Raw genomic sequence first — 14,842 nt, 5'->3', positions numbered from 1 at the left:
TAATTGGCCATTATTTTTTTTTAATTTACTTCGTACTTATTCATTTTATTATACAATTATTTATATATAATTCAAAATATCCTATTTTTATTAAATATTACGGCAGTTAACACGTAAAAAAAACACAACAAAAAATTACAGTGTTTCAATACAAAGCGTTAAAATAAAAAAAATTAATAAAAATAGAGTAAGAAGAAATTTAATTACTCATGTTTATTTAAATCCGCACCTATCTAATTTTTAATTTAAATGATTATCAACATTCATTAGTCAATTAATTAAATTTCTTCCATAACATGTCTCACTGACAATAAAATTTATCCAAAATACATTTTTTATCGTCAATTAAGCTTTCGTATCATGCGCAGCATAAAACCGGGGTCTCATTATTTTATTTCCATGATAATGTCAATGTACGAAATAAAAATAAATTAAAAAACAATAAAAACGTTGATGTAAAAAAAAAAAAAAAAAAAAAAAAAATATTTAAATACTCAATGAGGAATGCCAAAAGGTTTATAATGGCTACACAACATTGCAAAACGTTGTCGTAGATTTTTTCTAAGCTCCAATCGTTGTTCGTCTAATTGGCACATACGGGCTTTAAATTCTTGCACTTCTTCTGCGGGAATATAACTTTCAGTGCCTTCATCATCTGACGAATACGAATCCTATAAATAAATTAACAGTTAGAAAAAAAAATCGACATAAATATAAGGTTTAGAAGTTCGATTACACTGTAGAAAATTCACGGAGTGAACACGGATTAAATCGGAAGTAAATGTGGAGCGGATGACTGTGTATTTAATCCCCTTGGAGTAAAATTTACTCCTAAGGGGAATTTATTTTAATACTAAAATTTAAAATTAGTGTGAATGCGGATTTAAATAAAATCCAGATCACTCCGCTGAAAAAACAAACTCCCTATTTACTCTGAGTGCGGAGTAATTTTTTCTAAAACTCTGGAACTCCGAATGAATTTAAATTGAAATAAAATCCGTAATTACAAAGAATTTACTCCCGATTTTTTACAGTGCAAATATAAAAAATTTCTGATGTCCCTGACATTTTCATAATATTTTATGTACCGGAAGAGCGGAACGTTTTTCGCGCAACAAAAATTAAAAAAATTTATTTTTTTTTCATTTCCGTTTCGCAGAAAACGTTCTCATCTTCAGGTACATGAAATTTCGTTGCATTAAACTCCCAGATAATTTCTGGTTTGTAGCCACCCTGTATTAACTGACAACATATTCCACGCTTATAAAATAAATTTTTACCTCCAACATTTGTGTGAGCGTCAATCCTTGCTCTCCCAATAATGAAACCCCTAATCTGGAATGATCCAATTTATCCCAGGGTCTATTGTCCGGACAGTCTCCTTCATGGCTGCAACAACCCTCGCTACACGCAACTTCAGATCCCTCTGGTGTACTCAGTAAAGAGGAACTACTGACGTTATGCTCAGACGAGTAACCACAGTCTTGAGATGGCTCACTTGATGCACGGCTCATAATTTCACGTAATTTTATTTCGTAACGTTTATTAAAGTCTACCCACTTCAGTAACTCTGCTTCTGGTGGAGTTTTTCCACCCTCACGTAAATACCATTTACCATCTTCGCGTTTTTCAAAAAATTCTTCGTAACAAGAACACATGTCATGCGGATCTTCTTCACAAAATTTACCTGGATTTTCATCCTTATCTTTTTTATCACTTATATTATTAACTACATTTTTATTTTGTTCCACCTTTGGCTGTATTACTTTGCGCGCTGAATTTTTACTTCGGAATGTCGATGATTGAGTTTGAGTTTGTTTTTTATTGTCACTATTTTTAGTTTTTTTTAGGCAATCCGGACATTTACACGTCGGCTGTCCTTTGTTCTTTGGATCCAAAATTTGAAGCTTAAATTTAATTATAAATAAATATAAATATGTATAAAAAAAAATAATTATTTTTAATCAAATTATATAGTCTATAAAAAAAAAATATATTTTACCTTATGCCGATCGTTATTTTGAGTCGTTGGTTTAGATTCTGTACAAATGCAACCATCATCCCCTTCTTTTTTTTCTTTCGAACACTAGACCATTAAAAAAATAAATTAAAATTAAATACTGATAATTTCTTAATTAAAAAAAAAATGTTAATTAATTAAAAACTTACTTCACAATTATTTTCCTTTTCGTCAGCATTTTCATATTTACGTTCCTTCTTTTTCTTTCTCTTGAGACGTAATTTTTCCCGTCGTTGTTGTTTGACTATTTCCTCTCGAGTAAGTTCTTCATACAAAAGCTCTAATTGAGAAATTCCCTGTTTCTCTTCAACGGCCATTTGGAAATTACGCGACAATGCGTCAACGGCAACAGCAGCAAATACACGGCAAATTGTTTCTTCTTCTTTTAAACGCCGATGGATACGGTGGAGTCTATTGGCAACGCAGATTCCCAGACAAGTAAGCACTTCTTCTTGTGCTATTTCTAAAGTTTTAGCATGACGCTCTCTAAGGAAATAATTTATTATTTAATAATAATAGTCATAATAAACATACACTGTAAAAAAATTTTAGAGTGAACCCGGATTAAATCCGGAGTAAATTCGGAGCGAATGACTTTATTTATTTGATCCCTTATGAGCAAAATTTATTCCGAAGGAAAAATTTCAGAGCTCCGAATGAATTCAAATTGAAATAAAATCCGTAATCACTCGTAATTTTTTACAGTGTAAACCATAAATTATTTGAATAAACAAAAACTTTTACCTGCCCATAACTTCTGGTTGTGCGCGGCCAATTAACTTACTAATGTAATCGGTATTAGTAGGTAAATGAACATGATTATCAGGCGTACAACTTTTAATATCTTTATATAAAGCTGCTACGTATCCTTTCTCTTTAGAAGGATTCGGTTCTGAGGTAAGTAAGGTTGAAGCTAACAAAACTTTTGTACGGCATTCTCCACAAAACCTGTGCTTACGCAGATAAGTTTCTAAGGTACTTTCCAATGTTTCTGTTTCAACGAGTGTTACTTCTTGACGACACGATGATTTCATAGCATCCCAGGCTTCTCTCCATGCGTTCATCGGTGGCCTCATACGTTGAATATCCATTGAATGTAAAGCACAGCGCAGTGATTTTTTACTTCGCGGTTGTCGTTCAACTAAATTATGTAATCGAGCACTAAAAAAAATTATTTAATTTATATTATAATTATATTTATTTAATTGCTTTAAAATATTGAAAGACTCTAATCAACGTGTAATCACTACAGTACTCGCCGTATTCACTTATAGTGATATTGTTATCTATTTATAAAATTACAATCTAATTACAAGCAATTTTAACTATATTTAATTATCGTAATAAAAAAAATATTTATGTGATAAGAAATATAAATAAAAAAAATGTTTCCTTATAATAAATCAAAACTGTTATTATTGTTAGTAATAATCAGTGCAATTAAATTTACATGCTATTGAATATTATCTTTAAAAAAAATAGGACTTAAATTTTTTCCAGTAAATAATTGAACTTTGAACCGATAAATTACTGTAAATATAAATTTAAAAATCTTTATACTGCAGTTGAATTTATTCATAAAATTAAAAATTTTTTAATGTATAAAAATAAAATACCTATTTGTTTAATAATTAAAATTATTTCTCGCTATTCGGCTGTTACATTTCAAAACACAGAAAGAGAAAAATTCTAAAAAATTGATTTTTAGTTCCAGTAGTCTTGTGCACATGAATTGATACATATTTCAAAAATTTTATTTATGTCAGTTACTACGTTTTGAAGTTTCCGTGCAAAAAAATTTATATTCATATTGAATTTAGATCTAAATTTTATCACAAAACTTATATCGTGACACAAATATGACTTTGATCATAAATTTGCTTCAACAACTTTTCATTCAGTAAATCCGTATCAATTATAAAAATTAATCATTACGTCTTTGAAGTGAATTTTAAATGATTTTGATAGAAACGACTGAATTTTTACTATATTAGACTTTTAGTCAAATTTTTTGATTCCAAAATTACCAATAAATTTCTTCTATCAAGTATTTGATTTACGTAAATCAGTTTCGATTGTAAAATTAGTTCAGTGAATGAACTTCGGATCACGAGGATAAAAATTTTACTATAACTTTGTCGAGATTAAAATTCGTGATACGAATTCATGATGAAAGTCATATTTGTGTAACGATCTGAGTTTTGTGGTGAATTTCAAATCTAAATTCATTATGAACAAAAATTTTTTTACGCTGGTTGCGCAGCCGTATTATTATGGCATTAAAAAAATATCAAGACGAACTATTGCTGGTATTCAACATAATTACCTATGACCTTGAAGCATAGTACAAAGTAATCTCGGAGATTGTAAACTTTCTTCAGAGATAGTGAGTATCCCTTCTGGAGTGACGATCAATGGATCCAATGCCTGATGCCCTGATCCCATTAGTTCGAAAAATAATCTCTCAACACTAAATAAATTTAAAAAATACATTATAAGTAACGATATAAATTTAATTAATTTTTCACGAAACAAACCTTCTTCTGCAACCAACACAGGGCACAGTCTGACTCAAAATAGACAAAATATCTTTATGCGTAACCTCAAACGAAGCTTTAACTTCTTCTTTAGTCAACATTTCTAATTTTCTCATAAATTCTTCCAGTTGTTTTCCCTTAACCAATGGGCTCTCGTTAATGTAACCCAAATTATTCAAATCCATGATCATCTAAAATATTAAACACTCATTATTACTCACTCAAACAATTAGTCACTAATTATTTACCGAATTCAACTCCAATTTAAAACACGAGTATCAATTAATTTAATTAACGATTACTTATTGAGGATTTGATTTTTATGTTTAAATTTAAATGGAAATGAATTTTCTCATAATTAAATTTTAAATTATCTAAAATAAAAATTATTTTCTACGCCATTATGGGCTAAGAAAAATCAGCAGGTTATGTCACTTGTAATAATTAAATAATAGAGTAAATAAATTTATAAATAATAGATGTATAAATAACAATAAAAATAAAATAAAAAAATGTGATATTTATTCTTACAGTTAAATTTTCGTCAACAATCAAGGGCATTTGTCGTCGCGTCAAATTGACCGGTTGGTCACACCGCCATATATCCACAAGTTTAGCCATTATAAACAAATAATTAATCAATTAATTAATTATATTATTTATTTATAAATAATTACAAAAGAATTTAAGTTAATATAGTTGACAATTTATTAATTGTTGATAATCGATTATTATTTGTTACGTTATGTCACAATAAAAAATAACAAAAAACAAATAGAACACGTATTACACGTCTGCCATTTGCAATATAAAAAATATGTCTACTAAGAATTACTAAGAACTAAAAATGATGACGATAGACGCGCCTTAACCGAAAAATTAACGGTATTATTTAAAATTAATTATTGTTATTAATAATAAAACAAAGGCCGTTATCAATTATCAATAATTATTTATTATTCATATTTTCTTTTTATTTTTGTAGCAAAACTCTAAATTATTTTTTAAAAAGTACCCACTAGTTTTCAAATTTTAACTTTCATTACTTTTTTATATTATTTATTGTCTAGTTCATATATTTTTATATACAAATAATTATAATTATTGTTGTTTATTTTTGATAATAAAAATCTATTTATAAAATTAGACGCAATTCAAAATAAATTAAATGATTGAAATTATTTGAATTTTTGAAAAATGCATGTGAGTTCGTAAATATGAAGATGTTTAAATTTTTTGTTCTAGAAAGTTAGAACATTCTGGAATAATGTACGTTGTTTGCAAACATGGAAATGTCTGGAATTTTTTAAGAATTATGATTGATTAATTGTTTAGTAGTAATTTGTGTTAAAAGTATTCATAATAAATAAAGTCTTGGTTTTCATTGATAATTAATATATTTTTTTATTAGAGAAAAATAAATAATCTTTGATAAGAAGTTTTATAGAATTGTGGGTAAAAAGTTTTTGAATTTTTATATAACGGGAAAATAGATTTTTTATTTGTGAATAAAAACGGTAAATTCTCTGATTAAAAACGACGATTGAAACTAAACCGGATTTCTATCAGATTCAATCGGAAACAAACATTTAATTAGAATTGGATCGTTTATTTGAGAAACCCCATAAGTAATGTTTTTTCGAAATTGGGTTTTTTGCATTGTTGGGTTCTTTGGATGTACCCCCATAAAAAATTAATAAAAGTATCCATTAAACCAGTGTTTAAAAAACAATTAACGGGGTGACAGAAATTTCATTTTATTGAGAAATCTCATAAGTCAATAGGAATAGAAAAGAGAATTTGAATTATTTATATAATTTTATATGAATAATAAATTACATTTTGAGTACTTAGATCATCTTTTACTTAAATATAAATTTATAATTAAAACTTTTTGGAGTTGTATACTTAAATTAAAAATATTTATAAAATTAGTTTTACATTTTTTTTATTTGGCTCATTAAAAGATTAATACATCTGGCGCTAAACTATTATATTTTAAAGAAGCATTAAACTTACAAGATAAAATCTACATTTACACCAAAAAACAAGAAAATAAAAAAAAATGATGATATAAATAATTAATTAATAAAAAAAATGCACAATGTATTATAATCCTAAAAAATTTGAAGTGTTTTCAAGATTTTAAGGTTAACAAGTAAATCTAAAAAAGAAAAAGTAAAAAAGAAAAATGCCTTTGATTATTTCCGCACGTAAATAAATTTACTAAGTCTTATTTCAAAGAAATGCGTAATTACAAAAATCAAGTGTGTTAAGTATGATACTGAAGTTAGCCGACGTTTAATAATTTTTGAATTTTTGAAAAAACTGCACCTATAGCATTTTTAATTTTCTACATGTGCATATTTTTAATTTTTACAATTGATTCGTTGAAAAAAAAAAAAGTTCGAAAATATTTAATTGTCTACTGACTTCAGGATCATCGAGAAATTAATAATGAAATGAAATATTTATATTTTAATTGTTGTTTGTTTTACAGTATGTTGATAAATAAGTTTGTGTTTATGTTCATACGGCATAAGAAATGTTATTTCTCAACACGATTTTATTTTATTTTTTTTGTTTTTTATTTACGCAAAGAAAATTTATCGTTGAACTGGAGGTCCCATTCCCATTCCAGGTCCCATATGTGACATTGCAGTATTGGGTCCTAAAAGTACTTGCTTCTGTACCGAACGTTGCATTTCCTCCATTTGTGCTCTTTCCATTTCGATAATTATCGGAGCAAATAAAATTGCTGATGTGCTGAACACAATCCACGTTGCTGAGCAGGAAAACTTGTAGAGTGCTGCAAAAATAAAATAATTGTTGAATTAAAAAAATTACATTTATTATTCATACATATAAATTAAGACAAATAAAATAACGACAGTTATCAGTGATGAATAAATAGTTAGGAATTACGTAATGATAATTGATAAAATAATAAAAATTTTGATTAGTTTTTGTACCTTTGATACGAGATGTAAAATACGATCCTAAATTATACCCGAAATTGCGAACTTCATCCGGAAACATTTCTGTCAAGCCGATAAGTCTTTCTGCCAAACTTTCATCCTAGAAAAAATAAAGAAATATTTAAATATTAAAATTTTTGAATTATAATTTTATTTAAGTTACAGGTCATAGTAAAATTTGAGGTTAATTTGAACGAGTTTCAAAACGACATGAATTTTTACATGTCATTTTTTATTTAAATTTGAAAACTGTAAGTAGAATAATAAAGTTTGTTACTGAGGATTGAGTGTAAGAAAATGTTAATACTTAAATTTAAAATAAAAATAATAAAATTACATCTTCCTCTTCTTCATCAGGAAGGATGGATTTAACTTCTGGTGAACGGATATCGCTGCTTTCCATTCCGCTGTCCGTAAGATCAAGTTCTTCAACAGTCGCCATATACAAAAAATTACTTATTAATTATAATATTTAATTAATTACTTATTTAATAATGACTCGGTCTTATTTTAATTCTTTAAAAAATGAGTAATCCTCACACGCGTGAAAAGAAAAGAGACCATTAGGAGGTTCATGATTTTCTAAGTCCCTTCTAGGCCGAGCTGACTGTTACTTATTACGCGGGAAATTTGAATTTTTAAGTTGTACTTACCTAGATTCAAATAAGTCGGCTCATTTCAATTTTAAATAAAATTAATTATTTGCTATTTCAAAAAATAATGAGATTATTTATCTTGACGATTGTCAATTATGAATGACATTTGCGACTGTCAATTTATAAGGACATTTTCTTTTTTTCTTGGCAATTCGTTATTCATTTATTTTATTTTCTTCATATATAAAGTTAATTAGAACCACTCTAAAATCAATTTTAGGGTAATTTCAGTTCTTTGAATAATTATAATGATAAAAAATTAAAAATCATATATTTATCATTAATATTTTTATTTTATAACAAAATTTAAAATACAAATTTAAATTGTTATTAAAAAAAAAGATTAAAATACATTTAAGTATTTGTACATTGTAAAAAATTTGCAGAGTGACAGGTATTAATTACGGAGTGAATGCGGAGCGGATGGATGTTTAGTTTTTTAATCCTCCGGAGTAAAATTTATTCCGAAGAAGAGTTTATTTTAATATCAAAACTCTGGTTCCCAGTAAAATTAACCCTGAAATCTGTTCGTTGGAAAAACAAACTCCGTATTCGAAGTGATTTTTTTCTAAAACTCCAGAACTTCGAGTCTCGGAGTTAATTCGAATTAAAATAAAATCTGTAATTACTCCGAATTCTCTCCTGATTTTTTACAGTGTAAAATAATTTCAATACCAAGATAAAATTAAAATCAGTATCTCATCAAAACAATCTAATTACTAATCCAATTGATAAAATTACAATAGTCAATTTTATAATATTTCATTACCGCTAATAAAAAAAAAACATTTCAATTTACCATTCAAAATTTTTGAACACAAGTTTAAAATAATTGATTTTTTTACAATTTAAATTTTCTATACAATTTTACGATACTTTCCTTGAATCCAAACTCGGTACATTTTCAGTTGCTTACCGCGATTAATTTGCAATCTTCTATCAACGATATTTTGTTCCTCTTTAAAACCACAGCCTTCAAACAAATCTTTTAAATTATTTTGAGTAAAAAAATAAACCCGAGTACCATCACCTCTCGCATAAAAATTATCGCCAAGACATCGCCCTTTTTTAAATCTTAGCTGAGCCAAATCATATCTGCCATAGTCCCGCAAGAGAACCAGTCCCCCTGGTTTCAAATAACGATGGATTTGTTTGATCACATGAATTTGTCTAAAAAAAAATAAACAACCACAAATAAGAATTTATCTCATACTTATTATTCATTTTAAGTAAATAACTAATAACTAGACATACTTATCCGGTTTTATTGCTGATAAGACGAATATCAACATGACAATGTCTAAACTATTGGGTTCAAAAGGCGTTTCCCAGTCATCTTGAGTAATATCTAATACAAATGCTTTGCACCGTGACTCATCATAATCTTTGTGTGACTTCAGAATGTCAACAGCGACAGAAGAAAAGTCACAGCCATACAAAAATAAATTTGGATTTGAATTATAAGCAAGAATAGGAAAAATTGTATTCCCAACTCCACAGCCAATTTCTAATATTCGTTGATCAGTAATTGAATTTTCTTCAAATTCTTTATTCTTATTGTTATCTTCCTTAGTGTCTGATGAAACTTTCTCAGGTACGTTCAAGTCGTCTTTGACTTTGTACGGAGCTAACTCAGGAAATTCAGTAAACAGCCAATGTCTGTCTTTGAAAAATCTGTTCTGATGAATCCCATAAAATTTATTCCAATTGTTACTCGCCTTTTTTTCATACAACTCGAGCTCCTCTTCTGACGCAGTGACTACTGAATTTTCTGATACTTTTTCTTGGGCCAATTTTTGTTGATCGTCATCCCACTCAACGTTGTCCCTAAAAATGAACATATTTATTATTTTATATTTTAAAAAATGGGTAAAGTAAAATATTAAAAGCCCGTACCAGGCATTAAATTCAAAAACTCTCGATTGATCAATTAAATAACGTAAACCTCCTGGTGGTTTTTTTCTGTGAAGCGTGTGACAAAAACGTAACCAGGATTTAAAACAACGTGCGCTTAATAAACTTTTATAATTTACGAGATAATTAGTCAGATTATATGGAATCATACCACGCATTATGTTGAAATACATTGTCATCTTCTTTTAGTGTTCGGTTACCAAATTGCGGACGTTTTTGATCATTTTTTTCACTCTCTGATGCCATTTTAGCCTTTTAATAAAATATGGACTCCAAAATTTCTGAGTACACGTGCTACTTTTGCTGTTACTTTATCAGCTATGAACTCTATCGGTATCACCTGAAAAACAAAGTAAATATTTTAAACTTACCCTGATAGCCAAGTTGGCGAGAAACTGACGAGAAACTTGCAGCCGCAACTGGAACCAAGTTGATCGCCAACAGTTGATACCTCCAATAGTTGATGGACATTTTCTGAGAAAGTTGGTGGCAAAAGTTGTAAATCCAAAAAGTTGACGATCACTTTCTGAGAAAGTTGGTGGCAAAAGTTGCTTGCAAAAGTTGGTGATCATAAGTTGACGGTAAATTTACTTTCAATTTCCTCAGAAACTTGCATTCCAGTTGCGGCTCCATACTGCCGCCAACTTTCTGAGAAAGTTGGCGGTAACTTGTAGCCAAAAGTTGCAAAAGCTGAAGTTGTCGATAACTTGTCGTCAAGTTGGTCGGAAACTAATGAATGACCAACTTTTTCTCGATCAACTCGTGTTATCAGGGTTTATTCGATTTAGTTTAGACATGAACCAAATAATACCGACGTAAATCATTTGCATTTTGTTTAAACATTCTCAGACAATTCCCGCCACTTTTTAAAAACTTTCAATGACATCTGTCATAGCCGTATTCTTTTTTTAATTAGTTTAAAAAAAATTAAAGCGTTAATTGAAGAAAAGACAAGGCAGTTACAATTTTGTCGAGATATAGATTTAAAAAAATGATTCTGAAGTTGACGTCTAATAATTTTTGGATTTTTTAAACAATAAATTATTCAAAAAAATTTCACTTAAAGTTTTTTCTTTTTTTTTGTAATTTATTTAGTCAAAAAAAAAAAATTTTTTTAATTTTTGACTGTCTCTTAACTTTTGAATCATTAAAAAAAATACCCACAGTTGTCATCAATTAGGAGTTAAATTAAATTTGGTAAATAAATTTTAACCTAAAAAATTTGAAAATTCGAATTCTAAAATTGACATGAAGATTTTACTGAAATTTATTTTCAAAATTTTTTCTGATTTTTTAAAAAATCTATGTCTCAGTGAAATCATAACTGTCGCCTATTTTCAATTAATCGAAAGTTATTGATTATTAAAAAAAAAAGAGGGGGGGGGGGGTGTTGTCTGAGAATTACCTTAAAATAATAAAAAATAGTTTTTGTTATTATAAAATTTGAATTCAGTATAAATCTGTAAAGATGAATAAAAAAAAACGCTTTGAAGAATTTCACTTGAGAAATCATGATACTGAAAGTAGCCGACATCTGATAATTTTTATGTCAACTTAAATAGTTTGTGATTGAAAAACTTCGCAACATCATAGGCATATGGAGTCGTTCGATTTATTGCGGAAGTACATGTTACTGAATATATTCTTCAGTAACTTGCACTCTGCAAGCGCTCTACTATCACCAGAAAGACATTTCATGAACATAGCTCAATCATAAATGCCCTTCACAACCAAGACAATCTCATTAGTGTCTGTTTTTATATAGAATCAGAAAAAAATTTATTTTTAATATTTACTGTCTGTACAGAAATTATTTTTTTAAGCCGGGAAGTAAAAAAAAAAGTTATTAATTTTTTCTTGTTAATTATAGAATCGCGTCACTAGACAAGAGAGTAGTGACGCTCAAACGTAATCAGAGGATATGTGAGGATGATGTCCACCCTTCTCCATTTACCTCTAGATGCCCACATCCATAGTTCCCAAGGGAAGAATCGATACACTCACCTTCTATCTTGTTCGTCCATTCCTCTCGCTCACTACACCTTTACTCATCCTCTCTTTCCGCGCTTTCATATGTCTATATACTATCTACATATACATATACACATTCAACCTTCTTCTATATACATCAGTTACTAACGATCGATTGAGGCTTAAGAAGCGTAAAACTTTTTTACATACTGAAAAATTACCAAAAAAATAAATTCTTTTAATCATCTCTTTGATAAATTTAATTAGCTGATAAATTTAATATAATTAATATTTAAGGAGCCCCTGAAGTAAGCGAGTGAGTGGCAATTAGAATATTTTTTTCCGTATCGGATATTTTTTTCGGGTAAAAAATATATAAGTATATAAAAGGGCGAAAATGGGAGAGTTACGCGTTATTGAACGGACTATAATATTCTACAAAGCGCAGACGAGGGCAACCACCCCGAAGAGTTGTAGGAACAGAGAAACATGAGCGCAGCACAAAATTTTATGTTCGTATTCTACATGTACCTCAATCTTCCCCACCGATCATGCTTCAATAAATTAACTTTAATTTTAAAGCTACTTTAGTCATTAGAAAAAAAAAACAATCATATTATTAATTAGATTAATTTCATAGTAAAATCACAATAAAATTTTTAGTAAAACAAAAAAAAATAAAAATGAAGAAATTAGGGAAAAAAATAGTAATAAATTTTTCTTTGTTTCAATTGAATCCCAAACGTCCTTTCTCGTCCTAGACAACCTCGCGGGATTTTTTCTGTCTGGCAGAGAGGGAAGATCGTCTCCGAGGGTGAAAAAGGCCCGCCCTGTCTGCTGTGTTTGCACGATGTATACGAGTAAAATGAGAAAGACATAGTGTGTAAAAGAGAGAAAAGAGAAGAGACGTAGGAGCCTGACGTCGACGATGCTAAAATGGGATTGGATGTAGCATAGTGCTGCTGGTAGAATGGATGGTGGTGGTCGACTGGGGTAGTTCACCCTCGCGCAGGAACGCGAGGGTCCAAAGATCGTTCGGTCGATGACCTCAAAGTTCAGAATTCACGGCTCTCATTTTTATCATTTTTCCTCCCGCACTGATTTTTATCACTCAATATCATATATTTGTTATTAATAACTCTGTATCATTCTATACATACATTTAAATCATCAAATATATCATTGTAATAACAAACTTTTAAAACAGATAAATATTTTAAATTATTTGACGATAGTTTTTTGAAAAAATTTATACATTTCTCTTCTCAAGTAAAACAAGTACATATATTTGTATAATTAAATATAATTAATGTACGCGAATGGTTATTAAATAATAAATTAAAAGTGTAATTTGCAGATACAGAGTTATTAAAATAAAATTTTATACACCGAGTTATTTTTTTCTCGGTGGTAATTTTCACGCTATCATTTTATCTGATGTTCAATTACATGCTTGTTATTCTTGTTAATGACGTTGTTGTGTTGAAAACGACGTCTAATAAAAAAACGCGTAAATGGTAAAATAAAATTGGAGTAGCGGTGCAATGTGGGTCGATGAGAATAGTAAATTATTGGCTGAAAAAAAAAAAATAATAGAGTTAACTATAGAGTCAAGTACTTTTAAAATAGCTCAATTATTATTTGCAACAAATATACAAATATATATTAAACATCAATAAATATACACTTTAAAAAGAGCAGTGTTAAAAATTGACTCAATAGCATAGACAATAAATTTTAATATTTATCCAATAATTATTTACGTTATAATTATAAATTAGAGAATTACTATTTAGAATGATAATATCTGATAAATTTATCATTATATTACTTATCGTTTCTCAATTTATACAATTCATTTTTTCCATGTAAGCTGTAATATTACAACTGACAATTAACTAAAAAATACGTAGCGTTAAACTGATAAATCGATCATAAATTTTTTTTTCTCATTTATTCGGCTTCTTCTTTTCACAAGATTAAATTTCAGCTGGAAAAAATGTATAAGAACGAAGACAATGATTAAATAATTACATAATACAACAAGTATTAATAATTTTTCAATTCATCCGTATCTGCTTCAGTAACAGAAATACCAGTAATGCAGAACCGTGTAATAGCAGAATGAAAAAGAGATACAATATCTGAAATCTAAAAAAAAAGTATGATTCGGCAAATGACCGACCATCCTTGACTTAACGTTGACCTAGCCACAAACTCTCAACGTTACAATATTTTTTATCTCTTTTTTATTCATCACAAAAAAATTTCGGTCCCGACAAAAAGTTTAAAAACTTGTAATCCACTGTAGCCAAAGCAGATCTACTCCAAAGAGAAATCATTTATAAATTAAATGGATTTTCAAGGACAAAGGTAGTCTAGTATATTTTTTAGTCTAGACTATATACTATACTATGCCATATATATTTTTTTTTTCTCCAATAAATTTGATACTGAAAAAGAGAATGATGATGTAAGCGACAAATTGATTATCGAGGACAAACTTGAAGGTGACGAATGTATACTGAGGGGAAGGAGTGCATAAAGAGGCCAACGGCCTTGACCTTGTCCGTGAGTGCCGTGTCGTGTCGAAGAGTCTAAGGAGGAGTAAGAGTATGAGGACGTAGAGGAGGTGATTCAGGAACACGAGCAGAGCAGAGGGGAACGGAACAACGATTTAGACAACAAGACCTAGAATTTAATAATCAATCATTAATTTTTTTTTTTACTCTACTCACTATTTTTCTTTACCTCAATCAACAAGAA

General features: G+C 28.8%; 3 protein-coding genes across 4 annotated transcripts; all 3 read right to left on the bottom strand.

Annotated features, from left to right (window-relative positions):
* Positions 1-79: 79 nt before the first annotated feature.
* LOC103570869 (gametogenetin-binding protein 2-like) lies at positions 80-5,518 on the bottom strand. Its single transcript, XM_008548751.3, has 8 exons — positions 5,089-5,518; positions 4,558-4,748; positions 4,347-4,490; positions 2,765-3,181; positions 2,170-2,506; positions 2,003-2,086; positions 1,281-1,907; positions 80-671 (listed from the first exon to the last, which is right to left on the bottom strand). The coding sequence occupies exons 1-8, from the start codon at positions 5,176-5,178 to the stop codon at positions 495-497; spliced, it is 2,067 nt and encodes a 688-aa protein (XP_008546973.1). The 5' UTR covers positions 5,179-5,518; the 3' UTR covers positions 80-494.
* A 1,490-nt stretch (positions 5,519-7,008) lies between these two features.
* LOC103570868 (mitochondrial import receptor subunit TOM22 homolog) lies at positions 7,009-8,110 on the bottom strand. Its single transcript, XM_008548750.3, has 3 exons — positions 7,873-8,110; positions 7,530-7,635; positions 7,009-7,366 (listed from the first exon to the last, which is right to left on the bottom strand). The coding sequence occupies exons 1-3, from the start codon at positions 7,975-7,977 to the stop codon at positions 7,164-7,166; spliced, it is 414 nt and encodes a 137-aa protein (XP_008546972.1). The 5' UTR covers positions 7,978-8,110; the 3' UTR covers positions 7,009-7,163.
* A 352-nt stretch (positions 8,111-8,462) lies between these two features.
* LOC103576257 (tRNA N(3)-methylcytidine methyltransferase METTL2) lies at positions 8,463-10,445 on the bottom strand. Of its 2 annotated transcripts, none has more exons than XM_008556520.3 (3): positions 10,257-10,445; positions 9,446-10,018; positions 8,463-9,361 (listed from the first exon to the last, which is right to left on the bottom strand). In XM_008556520.3, the coding sequence occupies exons 1-3, from the start codon at positions 10,349-10,351 to the stop codon at positions 9,049-9,051; spliced, it is 981 nt and encodes a 326-aa protein (XP_008554742.1). In that variant the 5' UTR covers positions 10,352-10,445; the 3' UTR covers positions 8,463-9,048. The 2 variants fall into 2 exon arrangements, with proteins under 2 accessions (XP_008554742.1, XP_008554665.1); XM_008556443.3 differs by having other exon boundaries at positions 10,088-10,348.
* Positions 10,446-14,842: the final 4,397 nt, after the last annotated feature.

This window comes from Microplitis demolitor, chromosome 2 (assembly GCF_026212275.2).
Source record: "Microplitis demolitor isolate Queensland-Clemson2020A chromosome 2, iyMicDemo2.1a, whole genome shotgun sequence".
In the NCBI taxonomy this organism is placed as follows: domain Eukaryota; kingdom Metazoa; phylum Arthropoda; class Insecta; order Hymenoptera; family Braconidae; genus Microplitis; species Microplitis demolitor.
The sequence above is the reverse complement of the archived record's forward strand: the minus strand, read 5'-3'. Positions and strand labels throughout refer to the sequence as shown.

What these genes read in the sequence shown, in the direction of transcription:
- LOC103570869 (XM_008548751.3), bottom strand. Translation starts at nt 5,178, where the DNA reads ATGGCTAAACTTGTGGATATATGGCGGTGTGACCAACCGGTCAATTTG. An exon ending in CAACCAGAAGTTATGGGCAG is followed by an intron (nt 2,507 to 2,764) that starts GTAAAAGTTTTT and finishes TTATTTCCTTAG; the next exon opens with AGAGCGTCATGCTAAAACTT. An exon ending in AAAATAACGATCGGCATAAG is followed by an intron (nt 1,908 to 2,002) that starts GTAAAATATATT and finishes ATTAAATTTAAG; the next exon opens with CTTCAAATTTTGGATCCAAA.
- LOC103570868 (XM_008548750.3), bottom strand. Translation starts at nt 7,977, where the DNA reads ATGGCGACTGTTGAAGAACTTGATCTTACGGACAGCGGAATGGAAAGC. An exon ending in CTGATGAAGAAGAGGAAGAT is followed by an intron (nt 7,636 to 7,872) that starts GTAATTTTATTA and finishes TATTTTTTCTAG; the next exon opens with GATGAAAGTTTGGCAGAAAG. An exon ending in TTTTACATCTCGTATCAAAG is followed by an intron (nt 7,367 to 7,529) that starts GTACAAAAACTA and finishes TTATTTTTGCAG; the next exon opens with CACTCTACAAGTTTTCCTGC.
- LOC103576257 (XM_008556443.3), bottom strand. Translation starts at nt 10,284, where the DNA reads ATGACAATGTATTTCAACATAATGCGTGGTATGATTCCATATAATCTG. An exon ending in GTTTTTGAATTTAATGCCTG is followed by an intron (nt 10,019 to 10,087) that starts GTACGGGCTTTT and finishes GTTCATTTTTAG; the next exon opens with GGACAACGTTGAGTGGGATG. An exon ending in TCAGCAATAAAACCGGATAA is followed by an intron (nt 9,362 to 9,445) that starts GTATGTCTAGTT and finishes ATTTTTTTTTAG; the next exon opens with ACAAATTCATGTGATCAAAC.